At 41.2% G+C, this 19,565-nt stretch overlaps 1 protein-coding gene across 1 annotated transcript in view; it reads right to left on the bottom strand.

Annotated features, from left to right (window-relative positions):
• ITGA9 (integrin subunit alpha 9) overlaps nt 1-19,565 on the bottom strand; it is a 214,680-nt gene that overhangs the window by 91,308 nt on the left and 103,807 nt on the right. Inside the window, exons 16-17 of the mRNA XM_042888607.1 lie at nt 19,042-19,197; nt 6,446-6,522 (exon numbers count right to left, since the gene is read on the bottom strand). Of these exons, the coding sequence (XP_042744541.1) occupies nt 6,446-6,522; nt 19,042-19,197 (233 nt within the window). The remainder of the gene's footprint in view (nt 1-6,445; nt 6,523-19,041; nt 19,198-19,565) is intronic.

Here is a 19,565-nt window from a genome sequence, read left to right as displayed (position 1 = left end):
ACTTGGCCTGATAGCCACAACTTTTCAAATATGATGGAGTGTGGCTCAGCAACCACATCAGTCAGCTCCTTAGGACCCTGGGAGCCCCAGCTCCATATATGTGTGTACATTCAGTCTCACGAAGCAGTCTCAGACTTGCCCTGCCCTTACAGTGGCAGGGATTTACTCCCCCAGTTCCCACCTAGAAGCACAGTGATGCGAGCTTCAGAGACAAGAGAAATATAAGAATCCTGGCTGCCAGTGAAGATCAAGGCAAAAAACTCATTTAGTACCCCAGCTTTCTCCATATCTGTCAGTCAGTTCCCCCGTCTCATTTACCATAGGAGGTACATTCTCTTTGGCCTGCCTCTTCTGGCCAATGTAACTATAGAATCCCATCTTGCTTTTTTAACATACCTCACCAAGTTCAGTTCTTTACTTTACCTTGGCTTTCCTAATCCCCACTCTCCAAATTCGGACAGCATCCCCATATTCTCCCCAGTTGACATACCCTTGTTTCCTGACAGCGACAGTGACATCCAATGACAGGACAAGGTGCAATGGGTACAAGCTGGAGCATAAGAGGTTTCACATAAACACTAGAAAATCTTCTTCACGGCGAGGGTAAAAGAACACTGGAGCAGGCTGCCCACAGGTGCTGTGGGGTCTCCTTCTCTGGAGACATTCAAAACCCACCTGGATGCATTCCTGTGTGACTAATCTTGGTGTTCCTGCTCTGGCAGGGGGACTGGACAAAATGATCTCTCAAGGTCCCTTCCAATCCCTGCCATTCTGTGATTCCACAGCTGGTACAATCTCTTCCTTTCCCCTCAGTTTGATCAGCAGGTCCTTGCCAAGCCATGTTGCTTTCCTGCCTCCCCTGCCTTCTTATTCTGACGGACAGAGAGCTCTTGTGCTCCCAGAAAGGCAGCCTTGAAGAGTAGCCATCTTTCTTCCACTCCTTTGTCTCTAAGGACAGCTTCCCAGGAGATCTCATCCAACAAGTCCTTAAACAGTGACGCAGGTGTCTTCAGCGAGGCCTGGGTTAGCTCTGAGGTTACACCTCAGAAGATCACTCAAGCAGAGACATATGCAGGATAGATAAAGCATATCATATAAGCAAAAGAAGTACTGGCAGAAAACATGTTAATATTTTAGTAAGCCACGGAAGGAATTTACTTGAAAGGGAAAAAATAAGCTTCTATGGAGCTAACTAGGAGATATCTGGAAAATATCTTTTCTTCATAAATCATTGTTTTATTAAAATGGAAACAATTCAAGCTAGATGAAATTTTTGACACACCGAGTTTCTGCCTCTCCTCTGTCTAATTCCAGAGGGACTGGCAGAAGCAGAGATGGCCCAAATCAAAAGCCTGACCTTTAGCTGGAAAAGGACATTTCCCCAAAATTCCACTGCACACAAAAAAGCCTTCACTCCAATGCAAAATAAAACCAATTTGCAAAACCTTAAAAATCTCTGCAAATGCACCTGTTGCCTCTTTGGCTTTCAACAGCTTTTACTTCCAATTTGACTTTTCCAAAATAAACAGTTTGCAGAAGTACAGATATGAATCCCAACTAGTCTGTAGGGAAGTAAGATAAATTTGAATCTAACAAGTGATCTAGAACATCTGAAGAAGTTCCAAAGCCAATGTGTTTAAAAGGCTGCATATTCCAAACGTAAGAATAAGTGTTCCAATGGGTGAGTAAAGCTGTTTCTAATGACAGATGAGGACAACCTCACATCACGTAAATATATGGAAGACCAACTTTCTCCTGAAATCGCTCAGCAATACTGATTACATCTTTTTCCATCCAGGAGGCTGACTGACCCATCCCTTACAACCTTAATTTACACACCACGCACACAGCTCAGGCTGGAATGCAGCAGCTCCCTACCATGCTGCAGCATCTTTCTGCTGCTGCTGTTTGTTTTCTGTGAAGCTGCTCTACTCATTGCAGCACGTGAGCCGTCAGTGTCATGTACACATTGAGACAGGATTTCCTCCCTAAATCAGGAACCTGCCATTCTGCTCTGTTCTTTAAGCTGCTTTATTACAGCAGGAAGAAAGTCTGTTTTTCCAAACAGCCTTACTGTCACCTGGATGTCTTCTCCATGATTTTCACTTGGTTCCCACAGAGGTATAAACAGGTCTTGAAAACTGCTATTACCTCTGTAGCTAGTTGTCTGCACAAATGAGACACTGGAGCAAAACCAGATTTGTGTCCACATGAACTCTGTTCTCTCAGCCCTTTTAAGTAATTACTCTTAAAAGATCAGAGTGCTTGCCTTCCATATAAAGAACCAGAGGAATGGATTAACAGACTTTAAAGGCTAGGGAAGCCTAATCCTTCACAAAACACACATTTCATAGTTTTCCCCAACACATCTTGAGGAAACAGATGCAGTTCAGCTTCTAAACAAGCAGCTACGGACCGTCTCAATAAAAACATGGTATTTGCTACAGAAGCCTGATGGAGAAGACATCTGCTGTGTTGAGAAAACAGAGTGAGGCATTCAAGTCAAGTATGATATGCAATAAATATATTCATAAAATTAAACAATGTATTTAAAAATAACAGCCAACAGAACACTCTTTGATTGCTTTTTAGTGCTTTTTAGGCCATAGCAGCCATCCTGCTCTTCGACACAGAACTATTCTCAGCCGCAGATGAGGCCAGACTCTCCAAGTCCTGGAATCCAGAATGCCAGAATCTAGTATCTCTGCACACCTCTCCCCAGTGCAGCACAAACCACCCATGCAAGGAAGCTCTTCACATTCTCCAGTCTGAGTCTGCCAAACCGCACTCTGTGACCTGCCCTTCATGTCATCTGCCACAAGCAAGAAGAGGCTGGTTACATCATCCCACAATACTTACAACGAATTGTGGTGGGTTGACATACAAACGTATGCTAATGAAAGAGGACAAGCCCTAAAGAGATCCATCTGTAAACTGAAATTGAGCCTTAATAGGATTCCTTTGATAACTGAAAACATGCCCTTTTCTACTCAAAATAAGTGCAATTCTATGAGCTTGTCTTTATTCCACTGCAGCATGGAACCTCAGTCTTCAGCTCACACTTCCAAGGACAATTTTCACTCTAGTAGAAATACTTTAAAAAACACAGAACATTGGAATCATAAGCTTATCACCCACCCAAATCATCTCTAAATTTTTTATTAGGGCTTCATTATTTTCCACTCTGATGCCCTTTGCTCCTCTCCTCCCCACTACCAGCAGCACAGGGAAGGATTTCAGCTCACCCAGCAGCACAGTTTCCACTTGCAGCAGCTCCAACAAGAAACAACAGGAAACAACGAGGCAAACCCAGCTGTATCTGGTCAGAACAGCAGTTTCCAACTCACACATATATCTGCTTGGTTTGACCACTTTTGTCACCTGGTCATGCTGTCTGTTATTTCTCAGAGTAACTGGCCCCCATTTGAGGTGGCTGGTTAAAATTTAGGGAGAGAAGGAGTGTCCCAAGAAATGCCACATTAGATCTGTCATTCAGTATGCTCAGTATCTTCAAAGCCACGTGCAGTCCTAATCCACTGGGTAAGCCTAGTGATTGAAATATAGCCCAGGTGAACTGGAAATTGGTGGAGCTTGTGTAGTTCCTGACTTCCTGAGCGTGACCTCAGCAAGCAGTTCTCTTGACGATAACGTAATATGAGCTCAAATGCTCTGAACAGCACACATTTGACAGCTTGGGATGGACAAAACTATGCCTTACAGTATATAGCATTCTGTACAGCTTTTGGCTCGAACACACTACAAATTAATGAAAAAAATTGTGAGAACAGCCAGAATAAGTCCGTCCACCCAGCAGAGAACCCTCAAGACCTGCCTGGATGCCGACCTGTGCAACCTGCTGTAGGGAACCTGCTTTGGCAGGGGGTTGGACTCGATGATCTCTGGAGGTCCCTTCCAACCCCTACGATTCTGTGATTCTGTGATTCTATACCCAACCATGTCTAAAACAGAGGCCCATAGAAGAACAAGGACAGCATATCATGTTATTCCCCTGATATATTTCTGCAGCTTCCAGCATTTAAATTAGTCATTTCTCTACCATTTAAATTCTCAACTTCTACAACATCCTCAACAGCAAACTCCACAGATTAGCCACAGGTTGCTTAAAAACATTCCTCATTTTTTCTTTCATTACCCCAACAGCTCGATATGGTTTGCAAACTTTACCACCTTGCTACTCATTTTTAGCAGATTTCCCCAATCATTTCTGAGTAGCATGAATACCTCTGGCCACAACTCAAACACTTGTGGAAGCTTCCCCTACAGGAAAACAGACTGCTTATATTTCCCGTTGCTGACTGCTTTTTAATTAGGTCGTAACACTTAACCACCACTCCTCTTAGCCTGGGCAACTTACTTTCTTCATGGATCTTTGGGGATAAATCCTAATGAAAGTTTTTTGAAGGTCAGGTAAGTGATCTCAACCACATCACCCTATCCACGCGTCCAGCAAAGACCTTCAAAGAGCTGCTGTATACCTGACACACTGCACATACTGTCTTCCCATAGACATCCTGTTCACCTCAATCTACTGGAGCACCTGTTTTAGCTACATTCCATTTATTTCATTCTTAACCAATTTCAGTCTGACACAACTGTGTAAAATAAGGCGTTGTGAAAATTTTGCTAATAAAGTCACTCAATTCCCAGCTGCCAATAGTAAGACTCACCTTTTACGCTCTTCCAAAAACAAACACATTAAAACAAACCTTTTTACACACAATTAGCATAAACACAAAGTACCTGAAAAAAGTCTGAGGTCTCTAGCATGAGATCAATGGCGCTGAAAAGATGAGCACAGTCTTCAAGAGGACCAGTCCTCTACAATCAGAATCTACGCATGCTTTTGAATTTTTACAGACCGCTAAAAAAAAATCTCTTTTCTTCAGACATAACTCACTGTGTTATGATTCTTAACAGCTGGAGTTCATGCAGCTCTTCACCTAAAGAAAACCCATTCTGTGTGGACGTGATAGATTTTATGACATCCTGTTTACTTCAAACAGAACTTCAGAATGTCACTGAACAAAGTCAGCTTGAGAGCGCTCGTTCGACGTTTCGCTATACGATCACAGAAGCTGCATTTGAATATCCTCAGCTTTTTTGACAGTTGTGGCTTTTATATTGTCAGGATAACATAAATAACAGCCATGAAAGTAAACAGTCTGATACTCCAGTCACAAGTACAGCTCTTACTGATTCCCGCACAGTGGCTGACAAGTTTTTATAATGCGCTTTTAATTGATTATTCATCAATTGCAGGACAAACCCCCTCACTCGCTTCCCCAGTACACACAGACAGGTTTCCACCTCTACTCTAAACACATTTTTCTCACTACAAAGACCTAATGAAAGGTCAAAAACCCAGACTAACCACAGACAAAGCTTGTACACTGCAACCTGAGACCTAACCTTGCTCCCAGCCAATCCCCCAAAACATTCCTGTGGACTTCAGTCGTGTCTGGCTAAGTCCATAACTTCATGGATTTGACTTTGGTTCAGTTTCTTCTCCAACTACAGTTACAGCATGCTGTACACTTTCATAAAGTGTGCACATCTCCTATTACTTTTTTTTTTTCTTTTTTTTTTAACAACCAGAATTTCTTCCCCTCTCTTTCCTGACCTGAAGCAAAGCAAGCATCTGCAAACAGTAAAACCTCTAGAACACAATTAAATCACTTACATCAGCATTTCCCATTTCTAAAAATGTGCTAAAAAGCTGGAAAAAAAAGGAAACAGAAACGGTGCTTGTAGTTCACCTTTAGCCTGATTTATCCAGAAATTGAATAACTGTCCTGGCAAAACAATAGGCGTTTTCCTAGGATCACCAGTCTCAAGGGACAGAACATAAATTTTACCTCTGGTCTATTTGACTAGGTTTATTATCTCAGAAGAAAGTGAAATCAGACACCTCCGAGGTACTCACAAAAAGACAGGAGCAGAATTAGTTAGGAAAAATACAAGCTCAGAAATTAAAAAGGGCAAAAAAAAAAATCACACCCTTAAACATAATTTTTACAAAGGCTCCATGACACTTTTTCTAAACAAAAATGCTTTTCTCCATGCAGATTACTTCTACCATGTCACAAACAGTATTTTATCATCTTTTAAAAATGATATGGTCCACGTTGGTGTTTTATTTGGACGGAATTAACCTTCCCTCTCCCTCTCCACTACGCTATCACTGGTTTTGTCTGTTGCAACTGCAAACTCTTTGAGAACAGGTCTTGCCCTGTGCATGCACCCAACCCAATACCACAGTTCTGATTCTGTGCACACGTACTGCACTAGACATGATATCATCACCAACACCCTAGTCTGGAATAAGATGTCTGCATTTGTAGTTTGAGTTTTGAACACATCTTACATAAATAAATGGTGTACCAGCATCTAAGAAAGAAGAAAAAGAAAAAGTTCACCTACTCACCTAGATAGCAGTAATTTGCCCTGAAGTTTCAGATCAGCAGCACAGTCCTCAGATTGACAATTCCTCTCAAAAACAGTCTGTGGAAAACAGAAAAGAACTGTTACAGCTTGAAAAGAATAAGACTGAAACACCCACAAAACGGCAACATGTTTGGATGAACTCAAAACCCACCAAAATTGTGATATGGGAACATACGGTGTGAGTGCCAATGAAACTCAAGGGGAGCCAAATCTCATCTTTATCAGAACTGCCTCCCTTCTCTTGTAGATGAAAAAGAAGGTCCAAAGGAAAAGAAGGTATTTCTGGCACCCTGTTTTCTCCTTCCAAAACATATGCATGAAAATGAAAGAGTTACTGATTAAACTGCTCTCGGTCCCAGAAAGGAAGAAAGGAAGTAATTCAAACATTCACTGGCCTACATTAAAGATAAGGATTTATTTAGAAATGCTTTAAGCTCACGTGATCTGTTGCAATTTGTTCTGCTATCCTGCAAGCAACAAAAAAATACAGACAGTTACATACCAGCAATACTCTAGGATCTATCTACAGCAGTTTGCCATGGTTAACTAAGGCAGCCACTAGTTAGTGAAATTAAAGAATGGGAACATGCTCCTAGCATCCAAGAAATGATGAAATCCATCCAAGAAATGATGTCAAGATCATGGCTATTTTCCCATGCTGCTAGGAACAGAGAGTGATATCTTCCTGAGCATTTGAGCAGACTTTTTAGGCTGGTGGATTCATTCTGTCCAATATGTAATGCTCTTCAGTTTAGCAAGTATTTAAGGGACCAATACCTTAAATGAGCATTGCCAACACAAACCTGAGACCCAATTGGTTTCTTCCTTTAGTATGAATATTCCCATCTACAGGCTTTGGCTTATCACCGAAGTAAATACATTTCAAACATAAATGCAAAGAGACAGCAAATTTATGCATGACACAGACAACGGTCAGACGCGTTTAAAAGAAGATGGAGATAATACGTGTTTGACAATCTCTTCCTGACTAGATCAGCACTGGAGAAAGACTCTGAATCTTAAGTCTGGACAGCATGAAGATGTTTTAGTCTTCATTCTCTCAGGAAGACTCTTGTGTAAGGATGCAGCTTGTTTCGCTTTTTCTGCATGGGTAGAGTCCTCCACATAGGTGTGAACAGGCAGTCAGTGTTGGACTGGAAGATATCAAACTACTCTGTATGTTATGCTAAATCACAAACAGAACAAAGACATCTGAGAGGGGCCAGTACATTTGGAGTGGTTTACTCTGTCCTTTAGTTTTACTTTCCCATCTTTTACTTTCTCAAAACCTCAGATATGGAAATCAGCGACCACTGAAACACAAGGGTGAACTTATTCTTCCTCCTTAATAAGAGACTTTATTTGGGGTCAGAGAACAAGAATCCCAATAGCCTGGGGTCAGGAACTGGCTCAAAGCATCCCTCTCAAAACATGGCATGTTTCAGAGGTACAGTTTCAAAAGTCCTCAGAGCCAATCCTCAACAATTTTAGTACCTATATATAGGAAACACTTTTTGACCTTCAGAGGACGAAGAAAAATAAACTGTAAAAATATTCTTGCCTGACAGTTTCCCTATTTGCACTGCAGAAATCCTGGCAAACAGAACAGAGTGATCAGAGATACGATCTGCACTTTTAAAAGAACCAAGTACTGTAAATATACTGAAGTAACTACCTAACAATCTTGGAATTTTATTACTAAATCTATAGTAGTGCTTTTTCAGAAAGAATGAACAAACATCTCATTTTTCTGAAACCACTGAGCATGTATCTCTTCCAACACACCATGCACTGGACAGCAAGCTTCTCTGTAAAACATCAGGCGTATCTTACATCATAAAACTCGAGTTCCTATATAGCACTGTGATGATAGATAGAAAGAAAAAAAGAAGAGTCCCCAGTTTTGTGAATGACTAGCAGTGAATTCTCTGCCTCTATGGAAAATCTTGGGCTCATTCTGGTTTGGGGAGACGGGGAGAAAAGATCTCCAGTCCATTCAGCTGCTAGGACCCAGCTGGGCAGCTATTGCTTGTTCAGCCTCCATAGAAGCTAATGATATCTCTGGATTATACTGCCATTCTGCAGTATTTCCCTGGTTTGAATAGATCTTGTCATGCCTCTATTCCACCTCTTGTTTTTTGTGTGCCTGCCAGAGCCTCAGCCCAGTAGCTCCTCAGTCCTGTTTCCTCCACTTCCTTTCTCTGCTAACTTGAGCCTTTCCTTCCCCAGTCTGTTGTTTCTTCTGCCATTCCAGGTGACTGATTCCTGCCTGCTTGAATACTTCCTAAAGAATTAAGGGGTAAACACATTAAGTTATCATAATGCTTGCAAACAGTGCTCATATATTCTGTTATTGTACTCTCAGTTGGTCTGTTTGTGATGTGATCTCTTCAGACTAGAAACCATACCTAACTCAACACTGTACACTGTAGGAGCAGGAATCTGGAGTTAGGATATGCATAAGCTCTATTACAATACAATCACTATTTTTAGCTCTAAATAATTTTTGAAGTGGCCTTGACTTTAAAATAACAATTTTAGGGATTTACTGAGGTCTTCACATATTCAAAATGCTGAAGATAATCAACTTTCATACATATTATTCCGAACAGGCAAGAGGGAAGTAGAAGAAAATACAGCCATTCTGCAATAGAAACACTACATAATTTCTGTAGCTGCTGTTACCTAAGGTGAAGAGGAGCAGTGGTTTTATAGAAGTTCAAACTCAAATGATTCTTACCAGATTCCACTTTAGTTGTACCAAGCATCTCATAGATCAAAGATGGTCAGGAAGATTCTTTATTCAAGAAGATTTTTATGTTTGGTGGGAAGGTTGTGAAAAGCTCCCGGAAAAGCTCACATTCGTTGTCCTGAATCAGAAACGCAGCTGCATTTCTTATCTGAATGTCATCAAACTTCTGTCTGCCATTTCCAAAAGCCAAAAAGGTGTGCGAGTGCTCAGTAGGACAAGCTGAATAATATCAGTGCTTCTGGGATATGACTTTACTAGTAAACATAGAGCTAAAGCTATTTGTGTGCACAGCAAGTCTGTCAGCCTTCCTGCAATCCCAGCACAGCACACAGCAGATCCAGTGATTCTTCCCTGTATTCTCCCTTGCTGCTCAGAACCCAACAACTACAGGGAACTGCTCTATAGCAGTTTCAGCAAGTCATCAGACATCCCAAACAAACATGGTGTTCTGATATTCTGCCTGGCTGCTTTTCTGGGTGGAAAACTGTTCATCATCAAGGAGTGTGACAGATCTTTGCTAATCTTGAAAGATCAGCAGAGACAGCTGCTGCCCAAGTCTTCCAGAGGGTACTACATTAAAGCATGCTTGTTATCAAGTGCGAATACAGGCATATATACACAATAAATGGACAGTAAGGAGAGACCTAGAGCAAACTGACAGGGAAGAAGATGTGTGTAGACAGGCATTCAGAGCCTCCTAACAGGTATCTTCATGTCCAGTCTGCCTCTTGAAGAGAGGTGGTGGATTAAATGCTACTTCTTGTGGTCCGGGGGCCAGGCCAAATCTACAGTCCTTAGCCACACAAAATAATAGGATGAATCCATACATCCTAAACATCCTTAAGCACAAAGCTGGCAGGAAGATATCCTCCTTATTGCTGATACTGGACTGATGAGGAATGACAACAGGAAAACAAATGAAAAGAAGCCCTGGTCTGGTATTAAATGGGGAGGTTGGTGGCCCTGCATGTGGCAGGGGGGTTGGAGATTAATGATTCTTGAGGTCCCTTCCAACCCTGGCCATTCTGTGATTCTGTGAGCCCAATTTCAGCCCAGTGCTGAGAGCTCTGCTCAGAGGAACATGATGTGGGGTTTCAAACCTGACTTGCTAAATTCCTTCGGATTCTTTAAATGCTATCTAAACCTAAGTTTTTGGGAGCAGAGTAAAGAACTGGACATAGGAAAGCGAAAAAACCTGTGTTTACGGTGCTCCGGCCCACAGAAGGTACTGGAAGTTATCCAATAAGCAGAGAAAAAAGCATTTCAAGACATTCAACCCTCCAAAATTTAAGGAAGCACGTGAAAATTTCAAGTCTCAGCCAAAACACGCCATCACACTCTGAGAGGCTGCCATTGTATTGTATTCTGTAGGCGTTGCACCCAGCTTTTCAGAGATGAGGGAAAGCGACAGGTAAAGGACAACGCTTGATGAGAAGGGGGAGAAATGAGATTTTCAAAAGAACTCTTGAAAGCACGATGATTTGCAGTTTAGATGACAGAATTCACTCTAGATTAGATCTTTAACTGCTTCATCACAAATCAGTCCACAACAAGTTTGTAATGCATCCCTTACAACATGGCAGAATTGGTCTTCAGTAACTTGAGGATCAACCCCTTTAACTGCATGACCTGTGCCACATACTTCAGGATAACTCAGGTTATGTGTAGGGATGACTTAACAACTGTATCACATCAGTAACACAAAAGCTCTGCTACTTCAGGGATGCAGAATGAGAGGGCTTGTTAGGCTAATAACTTTTTACATTTTACATCCTAATGCAATGGCTATTACCATGTTATGTGATGAAGTTACTTATTTAAGGAGCAGGTAGTGTGATTGGATTTCAAAAGTACTGACCAGTAAGCAGATCTCTCTGCTTTCTCCAGGAACTACTTCCTATGTTACGGCTTTACAAACCTATGACTTGGGATATTAATGTGCTTGCACAAATACAGAAGCCTGACTTCAGACTTCAGAGCTTTATTTTGTCTTTCCATTTTCCAGCTGCCTGACAAATAGAGCCATTATCTATGTATCTATTGACCTCAAATAAAAAAATAGTTACTGCTTCTTCTCAGACATCTTACGCTTTAGTATACATGGAATGATCCACTCAAATATCCTGCTAAGCCATGTGCAAACAAGCTGATTTAAATTCTCAGTAGAAAAGTAATTAATACTCCGAAAAGCTCTCTAGGATTTCACCAGGAGTGCAAGCTAAAAAAAGAATATACAATGCATCCAATGCCTGTAACGAGTGGCAGAGAATCACAGGGCAAAGGCAGGAGTATGAGGGGAGTTGTAAGCATGTAGAAGAATGGTATCACAAAACCAGAGTCGTGCTGGTGCTGTGTGGGGCACTGGATGGAGGTGAGCATCAGTTTTCTTGGTGGGAAAGCGTGCTCTGATGAAGTGTATGTGGAGCTTGGGGAGTTTCCTGGCTCACTTCTAATGCATTAGTATCAGAAAGCAGAAACTGACTGATAATAACCATTGTATTGTACTAACAGGGATGCACAACACAAGTGGAACTTCTGCAGCTGAGGAAGGTGGCAGAGAAATTCATCCACTCTACACAGCAGAGGACTCCAGGCCTAAGGCTCACAACTTGTGACTGACGTTTGTAAATCCATCTAAGGCCAAATACAATAATTTCTCCTCTATTCCAGCTATATCCTGCTATTTACACCTTTCACTAAGTGTTGAAAACCGAGCTGGAGCACTAAGATAAAAAGGAGAGAGAACACTCAAGTGCAAGAAGTGTTATTACTTACAATTACTCCCAAATTGAATCAGCTGTTCAGAAAAGATCAGGCATGAAACCTGTTAGCTATCAAACACAAGCATGTACTGATGAACCTATGTATTAGTTATTCCTCACAGCAGTGAGTGAATTTTAATAATGCAATTTTTTGTTCTCGTATTCTCCTGGGGTGAAGAATTACAATTGGTGGCAATAGAAATACACTCCCAGCCTTTTGGAGCTGTATTAGATTTCTAGTCTGACTCACTCATTTTTCAGGCTGAGGCAATTTTTTTCTTTCTGAAATTATTAGCAGTTCAAATCAGCCAAAAAGTGTTCTCATTTCACAGGATTTCAGACCTTATAAATCCACAGAACAATAGATGAGAAAGACTGATTGGGTTAATTATTGTTCCATCTCCCAATACCATTATAGGATGGACTTCTGTAGTACATGTCTCAATATATTTCCTGACTCATCCTAAATAATCTTCCATTTATTTTCAATGACTACAGAGTAATTCAATTATATCATCTCAGGAGGGTTTTTAATGAGAACATTTTCTATTCCAAAGTCTTGTTATTTCCACTATAAGTATGCTCCTATACTCTTAACATTTTCACATATGATTTAAAAGTATGCTGATGATGCAATGGAATAATTGAAAAGATAAAATAAATAAAAATACAACAAAAAAGTGGTAAGTAATGATAGTTTGAAAAAAAAAAAAAAGTGTTTTGAAATGATCAGATAAAGCAATTTTTGTCTACTTTCAGCTCACTTACACGCCCAAGGATACAGAGAAGTCATCTTCTATAATCCACCTGCCCTTCAGTGCTTTTGTTTTTATGAATGCTGCTCTAAGCTGCCAGCAGTTCTGTGGCACTGAGGCATTCTGAGCTGAAAGAATTAACACTACCGTATCAACTATTCTCCAGATGTTGGGTATTCCAAGTTCCACTGATCTTTCATCTAAGTGCTGAAAAAGTCTGAAGAGAGCTAATGAAGCCTAGCCTCCTGAAGGTTGTCACCTGTCTGTGTGTCTTTTCAAGTATATTATGATTTTTGTTTTTAACATTCCACACAGAACTAGAAGATCTCCATCTCTTCCACTTAGAATTCTCCATCCGCAGAGAGGTATGGGAATGAAATGCACGCTGTTCCAGGGAGCTGCAGAAATTACCCCATAGGAATTTCAGTTCATGTGATCATCTCTCACTGCCTTGTCTATGTATTTGGAGAATCTATAAGCTAAATCAGATAATGCTTGTGCTCAGATCTCAGACAAGAGCACCTTGTAGTGTGATTCTCCCCGGCAAGTACAGCCAGCTTACATGTGAAGGTGTCTATCTGTGTGTATGTATATATGCACACACACACACACACACACACACACACGTGTGTGATACTGGCTGTTGTTCTTTAGGAAGCCCATGAGATCTAGGCTATGTCCCATGCATTACGCTGTTTGGCCTGTACTTTCAAACAGCAATGTAAACAAGTTGGACCATTACTGACCAAGCCTGTCATTGCTCAAGAACAAGCTTATAGAAACATGGATACCAGCAGAGATGTCAATTTCCACTAATTCTTACTTCAGCAGGTTTGCTTATAAACACCTCGGAGGTACAGTAACACATCTGGACACCTGCTGTTCTCACTCAGTACTGAATTTCATCCAGACTTGTAAATCTTTCCTCATTATCACCATTCAACAAAAGAGAGCAGGCAAATGCAATGCTCAGCTTAATCCAGCACATGCTCAGGGTGGGTCCTTCCCCCCATCCTTCCCAGATGTCCTGGCACGAACAGCACCCAATCCCTGCCAGTTCAGAACTGACTCGAGACAAATTTGGTCAGAGCAAAAGAAAGGCACTAATTAAGGGAGGGCATAGGAAGGAGTAGGAATCAGCACTTGTAGCAAAACCACCTCAACTGATGGAAGAACAGTGGTGATTAAGCAGTAACGGTGGCACAGACTGCGAGAATAAAGGCAAAAGAGAATTTGGAAACCCAAGGAGGAAAGGGAATTTAGTGCCAAGAGGCTTCATCTGGAGCACAGCAATTTGGCTGACTCTGCAGTCTCCCAAAGACCTCCTGTGTGCCCAGGTGTGAAACAGTCTCCACTCTTTCCATTCACCCTGATGGATATGCTGAGCCATTGGGGCTTCAGTGTACCAGTAATTTAGACTGTCCTGGCCTCCAAGACAGGAAAATGCCCTTGAAGCACCCAAGCTCATGAGCCTTGCCTGGGGAACGTGGTAGCTGATATGGAAGGCGTTCCAGCAGCTAAGCAGGACAGAGATGTCATTCCTGCACTGAGAAACACCAGAAACAGCCCAGTTTGCTGGCAGAGATGAAGCCTGATCCAAGCACACAGGCATCTCTGTTTTGGAGAAGGTACCACTGACAAACCTGGACCACACCACATTTCAGTCTGTGCAAACCCACTGTTGCTTTGTGCTCAGTGTGAGATGCTGGGAGTGGGGGGATGTCTTACAAGTACGAAAAAGCCAATATTTATGCAGAAAGTCAGAATTACTAAAGGTGTTCATAACTCAGCTGCACCAAAGTCCTTCTAAATTTTCTCATACCTGTCAAGTTTGCTAATCTGCGTGTAACTAATTAGTCAGCTTTAAGTTAGCTGCTCAAAGACAAATATTTCCAAAAATAGCACTTTGCTTTAAAAAGGTGAAGTTTATCCCAGAGACGAGCGGCCGCACAGACACCAAAGATACTGCACTATACCCAGACTCTCACTGCAAGTCTGACATAGCTGGGAACAGAATGTCCTAAACATTTTCTCTTACAACTTATAAGCAGTTTTATGACAGACTGTTCCCGAAATCCTGAAGACGCTGACGCAATTAAACCTACTGAGAATATTTTCCTATAACAAAATGGTGTCTCCATCCACATAACAGCAGGTGATTTTATTACAGTATTCAAAACAGACCGAGTTCTAGCATACCGCATTTTAAGCTCTAAGATACGTTACTGGATACTAGAGAATAAATCCCCACTGTATTTGGCAGGAGAGCTCCCTCTTTCCTGGTTGACATGTATTTATACAGTGGGTATACAAAAATAAATGCTATAGTACAAACCACTTACAATGAACTAAGCCAAACCAAGTTCTAAATACACATTAATTTCCCTGAAGTAGGAAGATTTATTATTTTTTTCCAGTGGACAGAGGTAGCAAATGGATTGGGAAGCAATGAGAAAGCTAACGGAAAGTCATCCTTGGGGTGGGAAGTTTTATTAAAGTTCGTAACACACGCTCACAGTAAAAGCTTTGTTTCTCCACCCATTCTTGACCCATCAGAGGTTTTCAGTTTGAACAAAAGCTTCCTAGCCTCTGACAACTTGGACAGCTGTCACCCTCTTCATGTAATTGGTCTCCACCTAACTATTGTACAGAAGTTGCCGAGACATCTATCAATAGACATGTACACATAACTCCAAGGATTTGCTTTTGCTACCACAGACTATTACACCAACCTATAGCAACCACAGTTTCTGGTAAGCATATGCAAGAACCAAGAAAATAAGTTTGTGAGGAAACAGCTGTTGCTGTATCCCAGGCCACAGAGTCCTCAGGCCACTTCTACTGCATTATTACTTCATTTTGAAGCGTTACAGCCTCTTTGCTTACAGAAATGACCAATGTATAAAACCTCACAACTGCATAATGTTTATTAGGAAATTTCCATGAAGATCCTTTTCCTCTCACCAACCAGAAGTTCAAATTGTTACTTGTATTTTGATTGCTTCAAGGCCAGTAGTTTTAGGAACAGAAGGAAACTCCCTTCAATGATCAGTCAATAATATGCTCATTTTTACATATAAACTTTTTTTTTTTGCACTTAAAGTTGCTCTCTTAAAATAAATGGGATCAATAAGTAAATGAATTTTGAGTGAAAACTCCACGTCAATGCACTCATTTACTGCAAGTACTTAACTCTGTTTTGTTCTCTTGTTCAAGACTAAACTTTTTTCTTATATACAAAGTAATACTGATTTAAAGAATGCGTATCCAGCATAATCCTCTTTAGTGATTATGTCATCAGGAAAGGATACACCATCCCTCTGGTGCATGCCCATGTACTCTGTTTCCAGGCTGACTCCTTAATGCGCTGGAAGCAAAGTGCCACAAAAAAGTTTGTACACTCAATATTATCTTTAACTCTCACATCAAGAGGCCACTTGGTAGCTTTCCTGCCTTTTGTTTGCGAGCCACAAAGCTGTCCTCTCCTTGTGGGAAGCCATACACACGTACAGGGAACATCTGGGTCATGAAAAACAGAGATTCCAGTGAAAGTGATCATTTCAGCTTTGACATCACTTTAGTTCATAGCTAGGTGATCATCTGCACGACTGGCTTTTCAAATAGGTCAAGCAGAGCTGAAGTAGGATCTTGACAAATGAAAGGCTCACCCTCTCTCCACAGCTCCCTTCCATTCCACCATCTGTGCACTACTTCCATTCACAGAAATTAGCCACCCGAGACTATTAGCAAAATGCCAACCTCGAACAGTACCTTTAAGCAGTAGATAGAGCATTTTAGATTTCACAACACCACCAATTATTGGATATACAGGGTCCAGAACCTCCAAAAAACCCACTCCAGTAGCTCCATAGAAAGACTTCACTACTGGAAGTAAAACTGAACTGATCCGTCTCTCTCTCCACCCTTCTGAAATGGTGCCGTTTGCTAAAGCAAAAAGTGGTACCTCCGCTTCTCTTGCTGAGTACTCATCTTAATGCCAACCAGACCCAGTATTTAGAGGGCATTGAAACACTGAAAACAGTGTCCACTAGATCAAGTTGGATTTCCAAACTGTAAGGCTTTTCCAAAACCCCTGTTTTCACTGGAAACGTAAATCCTTTGTTAGGTAAAGTTTTGTCCCTACTATTCCTCTTCCCCTTGAAAAACAATTTCTACTTGCAAGATGAAAAAAAGTTCTAAAAGAGAACACTAAGTCTTGATTTTTCCATGCAATTGGCCTTTGAGGAGCCTGTCAGTACCTCGAGGCTGCTCAGTCAAGGCTTTCTCACCATGACTGCCACAATTAATCTGAAGTTCTGCCCACTTCCTTAGCTGAAAGTGCACTCAAAGGCACACCCCGTGTCATAGTCCTTTTCTTACTAAGCTCAGTGAACAACATCTGGAAAGCAAATGAAAAAGCAGCGTTAAACTGGCTCTCCCTCACCCAAACTATACAAGAAAACAAGCCAGGGAAATTCCCAACATATTTTTGTTTCTGCTTATAATCTCAGCATTTAGGTATTTTAATATTGATCAGAGAGTATGCCTGCAGGGTAAGATGTGCTCTTTGGAGTTTAAACCTTGTAGTAAAGCGTCCAAGCGGTTTAGTTTATGTAACATCCAAGTTTTCATCACACTGTTCTTATTCCAGAGTTCTTTAGAAATTCCCATTGTATGTTTGCAGAAAGGTAACATTTAGATATTTAAGAGCAACGCCATCCTTCTTCATAAAAATAAGTAATTATTGTACTTAATCTTCATTCACTCACTTATAAAACATTCTTAAATACTCTTTTCTCTAAGTAAAAGGGTTATAGCAAAACAAAAAAAAACAACTCCAATGTATGTGGCAAAGCAAACTTCCACAAGCATTTCAGTTGCTCCTTCTTTAAGGAGTATTTGGGGATCTGCGGATTTCAGAACAACAAAACATAATTACAGGCAGCACCAGAAAGCAGTGCTACAGATAATGATGCCAGATCAGCTATCTGGTTAAAAAACAGACCTAATAATCCACTGTTGAAAGTCTTAAACTCCAGACGGGCTTTTCAGTGTTTAAGGAAGAAATGGTTTCCATTTCACAAGCAATGCCAGCTTGTAACTCTGTAAGCACGCTTTGGAAATCAAACTTGTCTGGATGCAACTTCAAGACACTTGATCTAACTTTGAAGATGGATCTGCTCTGATCAAGGGACTGGACCTCCACGGGTCCTTTTCAGCCTGAAGTGATTCTTCAAATCGGTGCTGCAAGCCACAGAAGTCATACTTGCATTCAGAGCCTGTAGCCTCATGGCTGGATGCTCCAGTGTCAGCGCAGCAGGAAGTGGCATTGTCCTGCAGGCTCCTTCCTTGGCACTCTGTCCTACATCTACAATGACCACACTCAAACTAGAGTTTTTCAAAAGATCACCAGCAGCCTCTTTTCTTAACGTTATTGCCTGCTTTCATTAACCCTAATATTTAGTACCTTCATAAGAACTGTCTTGATGACCCTTGTAAAAAAAAGCTCTCAAAATCAGTCAGTATTTTCCAAAGATACTAGTGAGGCCATGTCAGACAAACAGATAGGCAGCCCAGCCACGTACACTTCATTTCCTTAGGGAACATTTGGGATCCCCATTCTCTAAGTGACAAGTGCTTGAAAACCAAAGGAATTCTCTTGTTCTGAGCAAAAATAATGAAGAAGGAGTTTTCTGAAAATGCAGGAGTAAAATAGGATCCTATATACACACAGTGCTGAGCCTATACTTCACTTTCTTTAAAAAAGAAACATTCTACTTCAGCAAGGCATTTTCCATAATTACAACAGCAGAGGGGATTTCCCCTGCCACATTGCTGAATGTGAGAAGCCCTTGATAAATGAAGGCTGTGTGCCAGGCAAAGTTCTCTTCATTTCACCCACCACTCTTCCCTCCAGCAGAGGTACAAGTCCCTGCATCCCCTCCTGAACTCAGTTCTGTCCCTCCAAGACTAAGCTTTAACCTGAAAGAAGAGCTGGGTCAAGTCTGTCTTGAGAACCGCCCTCAGAAAGGGAAGGGCTAGGAGGAGCAGGATTTTTCCTCCTTTTCCTCATTCAGTCTTTTTCTGCCCAGTACAAACACTTTGAAACAAGCAAGTGACCTTCTCTTTTGCTGCCCAACACTGCCAGCACAATTCTTTACTGCCTCTCAGAGACACTAATATCGATGACAGGAAGGATAATACCGTGCACAAATAACTCTAAGCTTTGCAATCACTTCTTACAGCCACTTCTGTTGCCAGTTCAAGATGAGAGAGCCACAAGGAAATAAAATAAGCCAAACCTGACCTGATTCCTTTGTGCAATCTTCTGTCCTTTCTTCCAACGGAGAACGGGCTTCAGAGGAGGCAGCTCCTTGTCCTCTTTTCCTCTTTCTATTACATGTTCCCCAAGGCTGTATGAAGCTTCAAATACAATTGGAGATATGACATCTTTGACTCTCCTCTGTAAAAGGAAACAAACAGAGATACTACCGTTACATACAGGTAGGCAGGTATTTATACACAACAGTGGTAAGCACAATTAAAGCATAAGTTGTTTTCAACACTGCAGACATGAAGCAGGCCTCTATATTCCCTTTGGTCTTCTTACTGCTGAACTGGAAAAAAACTTTTGTCACAGCAAAAGAAGTCAGATCAAAAAACAGTTAACAAGAAGTGAGTTATTCTTCTAGCACTCTTGGTTTCACTGGAATCCTTGGCACATTTTCCATACCTGTAAACCAAATCTTTCTAATTAAAACCCGAATATTTTCCATTAGGAGTACAAAATTGGAAGCAAAGGGTGTATTTTCTCTAGGGTTTCTAAATTCT

This window comes from Lagopus leucura, unplaced genomic scaffold (assembly GCF_019238085.1).
Source record: "Lagopus leucura isolate 7727_CA_CO unplaced genomic scaffold, USGS_WTPT01 Super-Scaffold_100157, whole genome shotgun sequence".
NCBI lineage: Eukaryota > Metazoa > Chordata > Aves > Galliformes > Phasianidae > Lagopus > Lagopus leucura.
The sequence above is the reverse complement of the archived record's forward strand: the minus strand, read 5'-3'. Positions and strand labels throughout refer to the sequence as shown.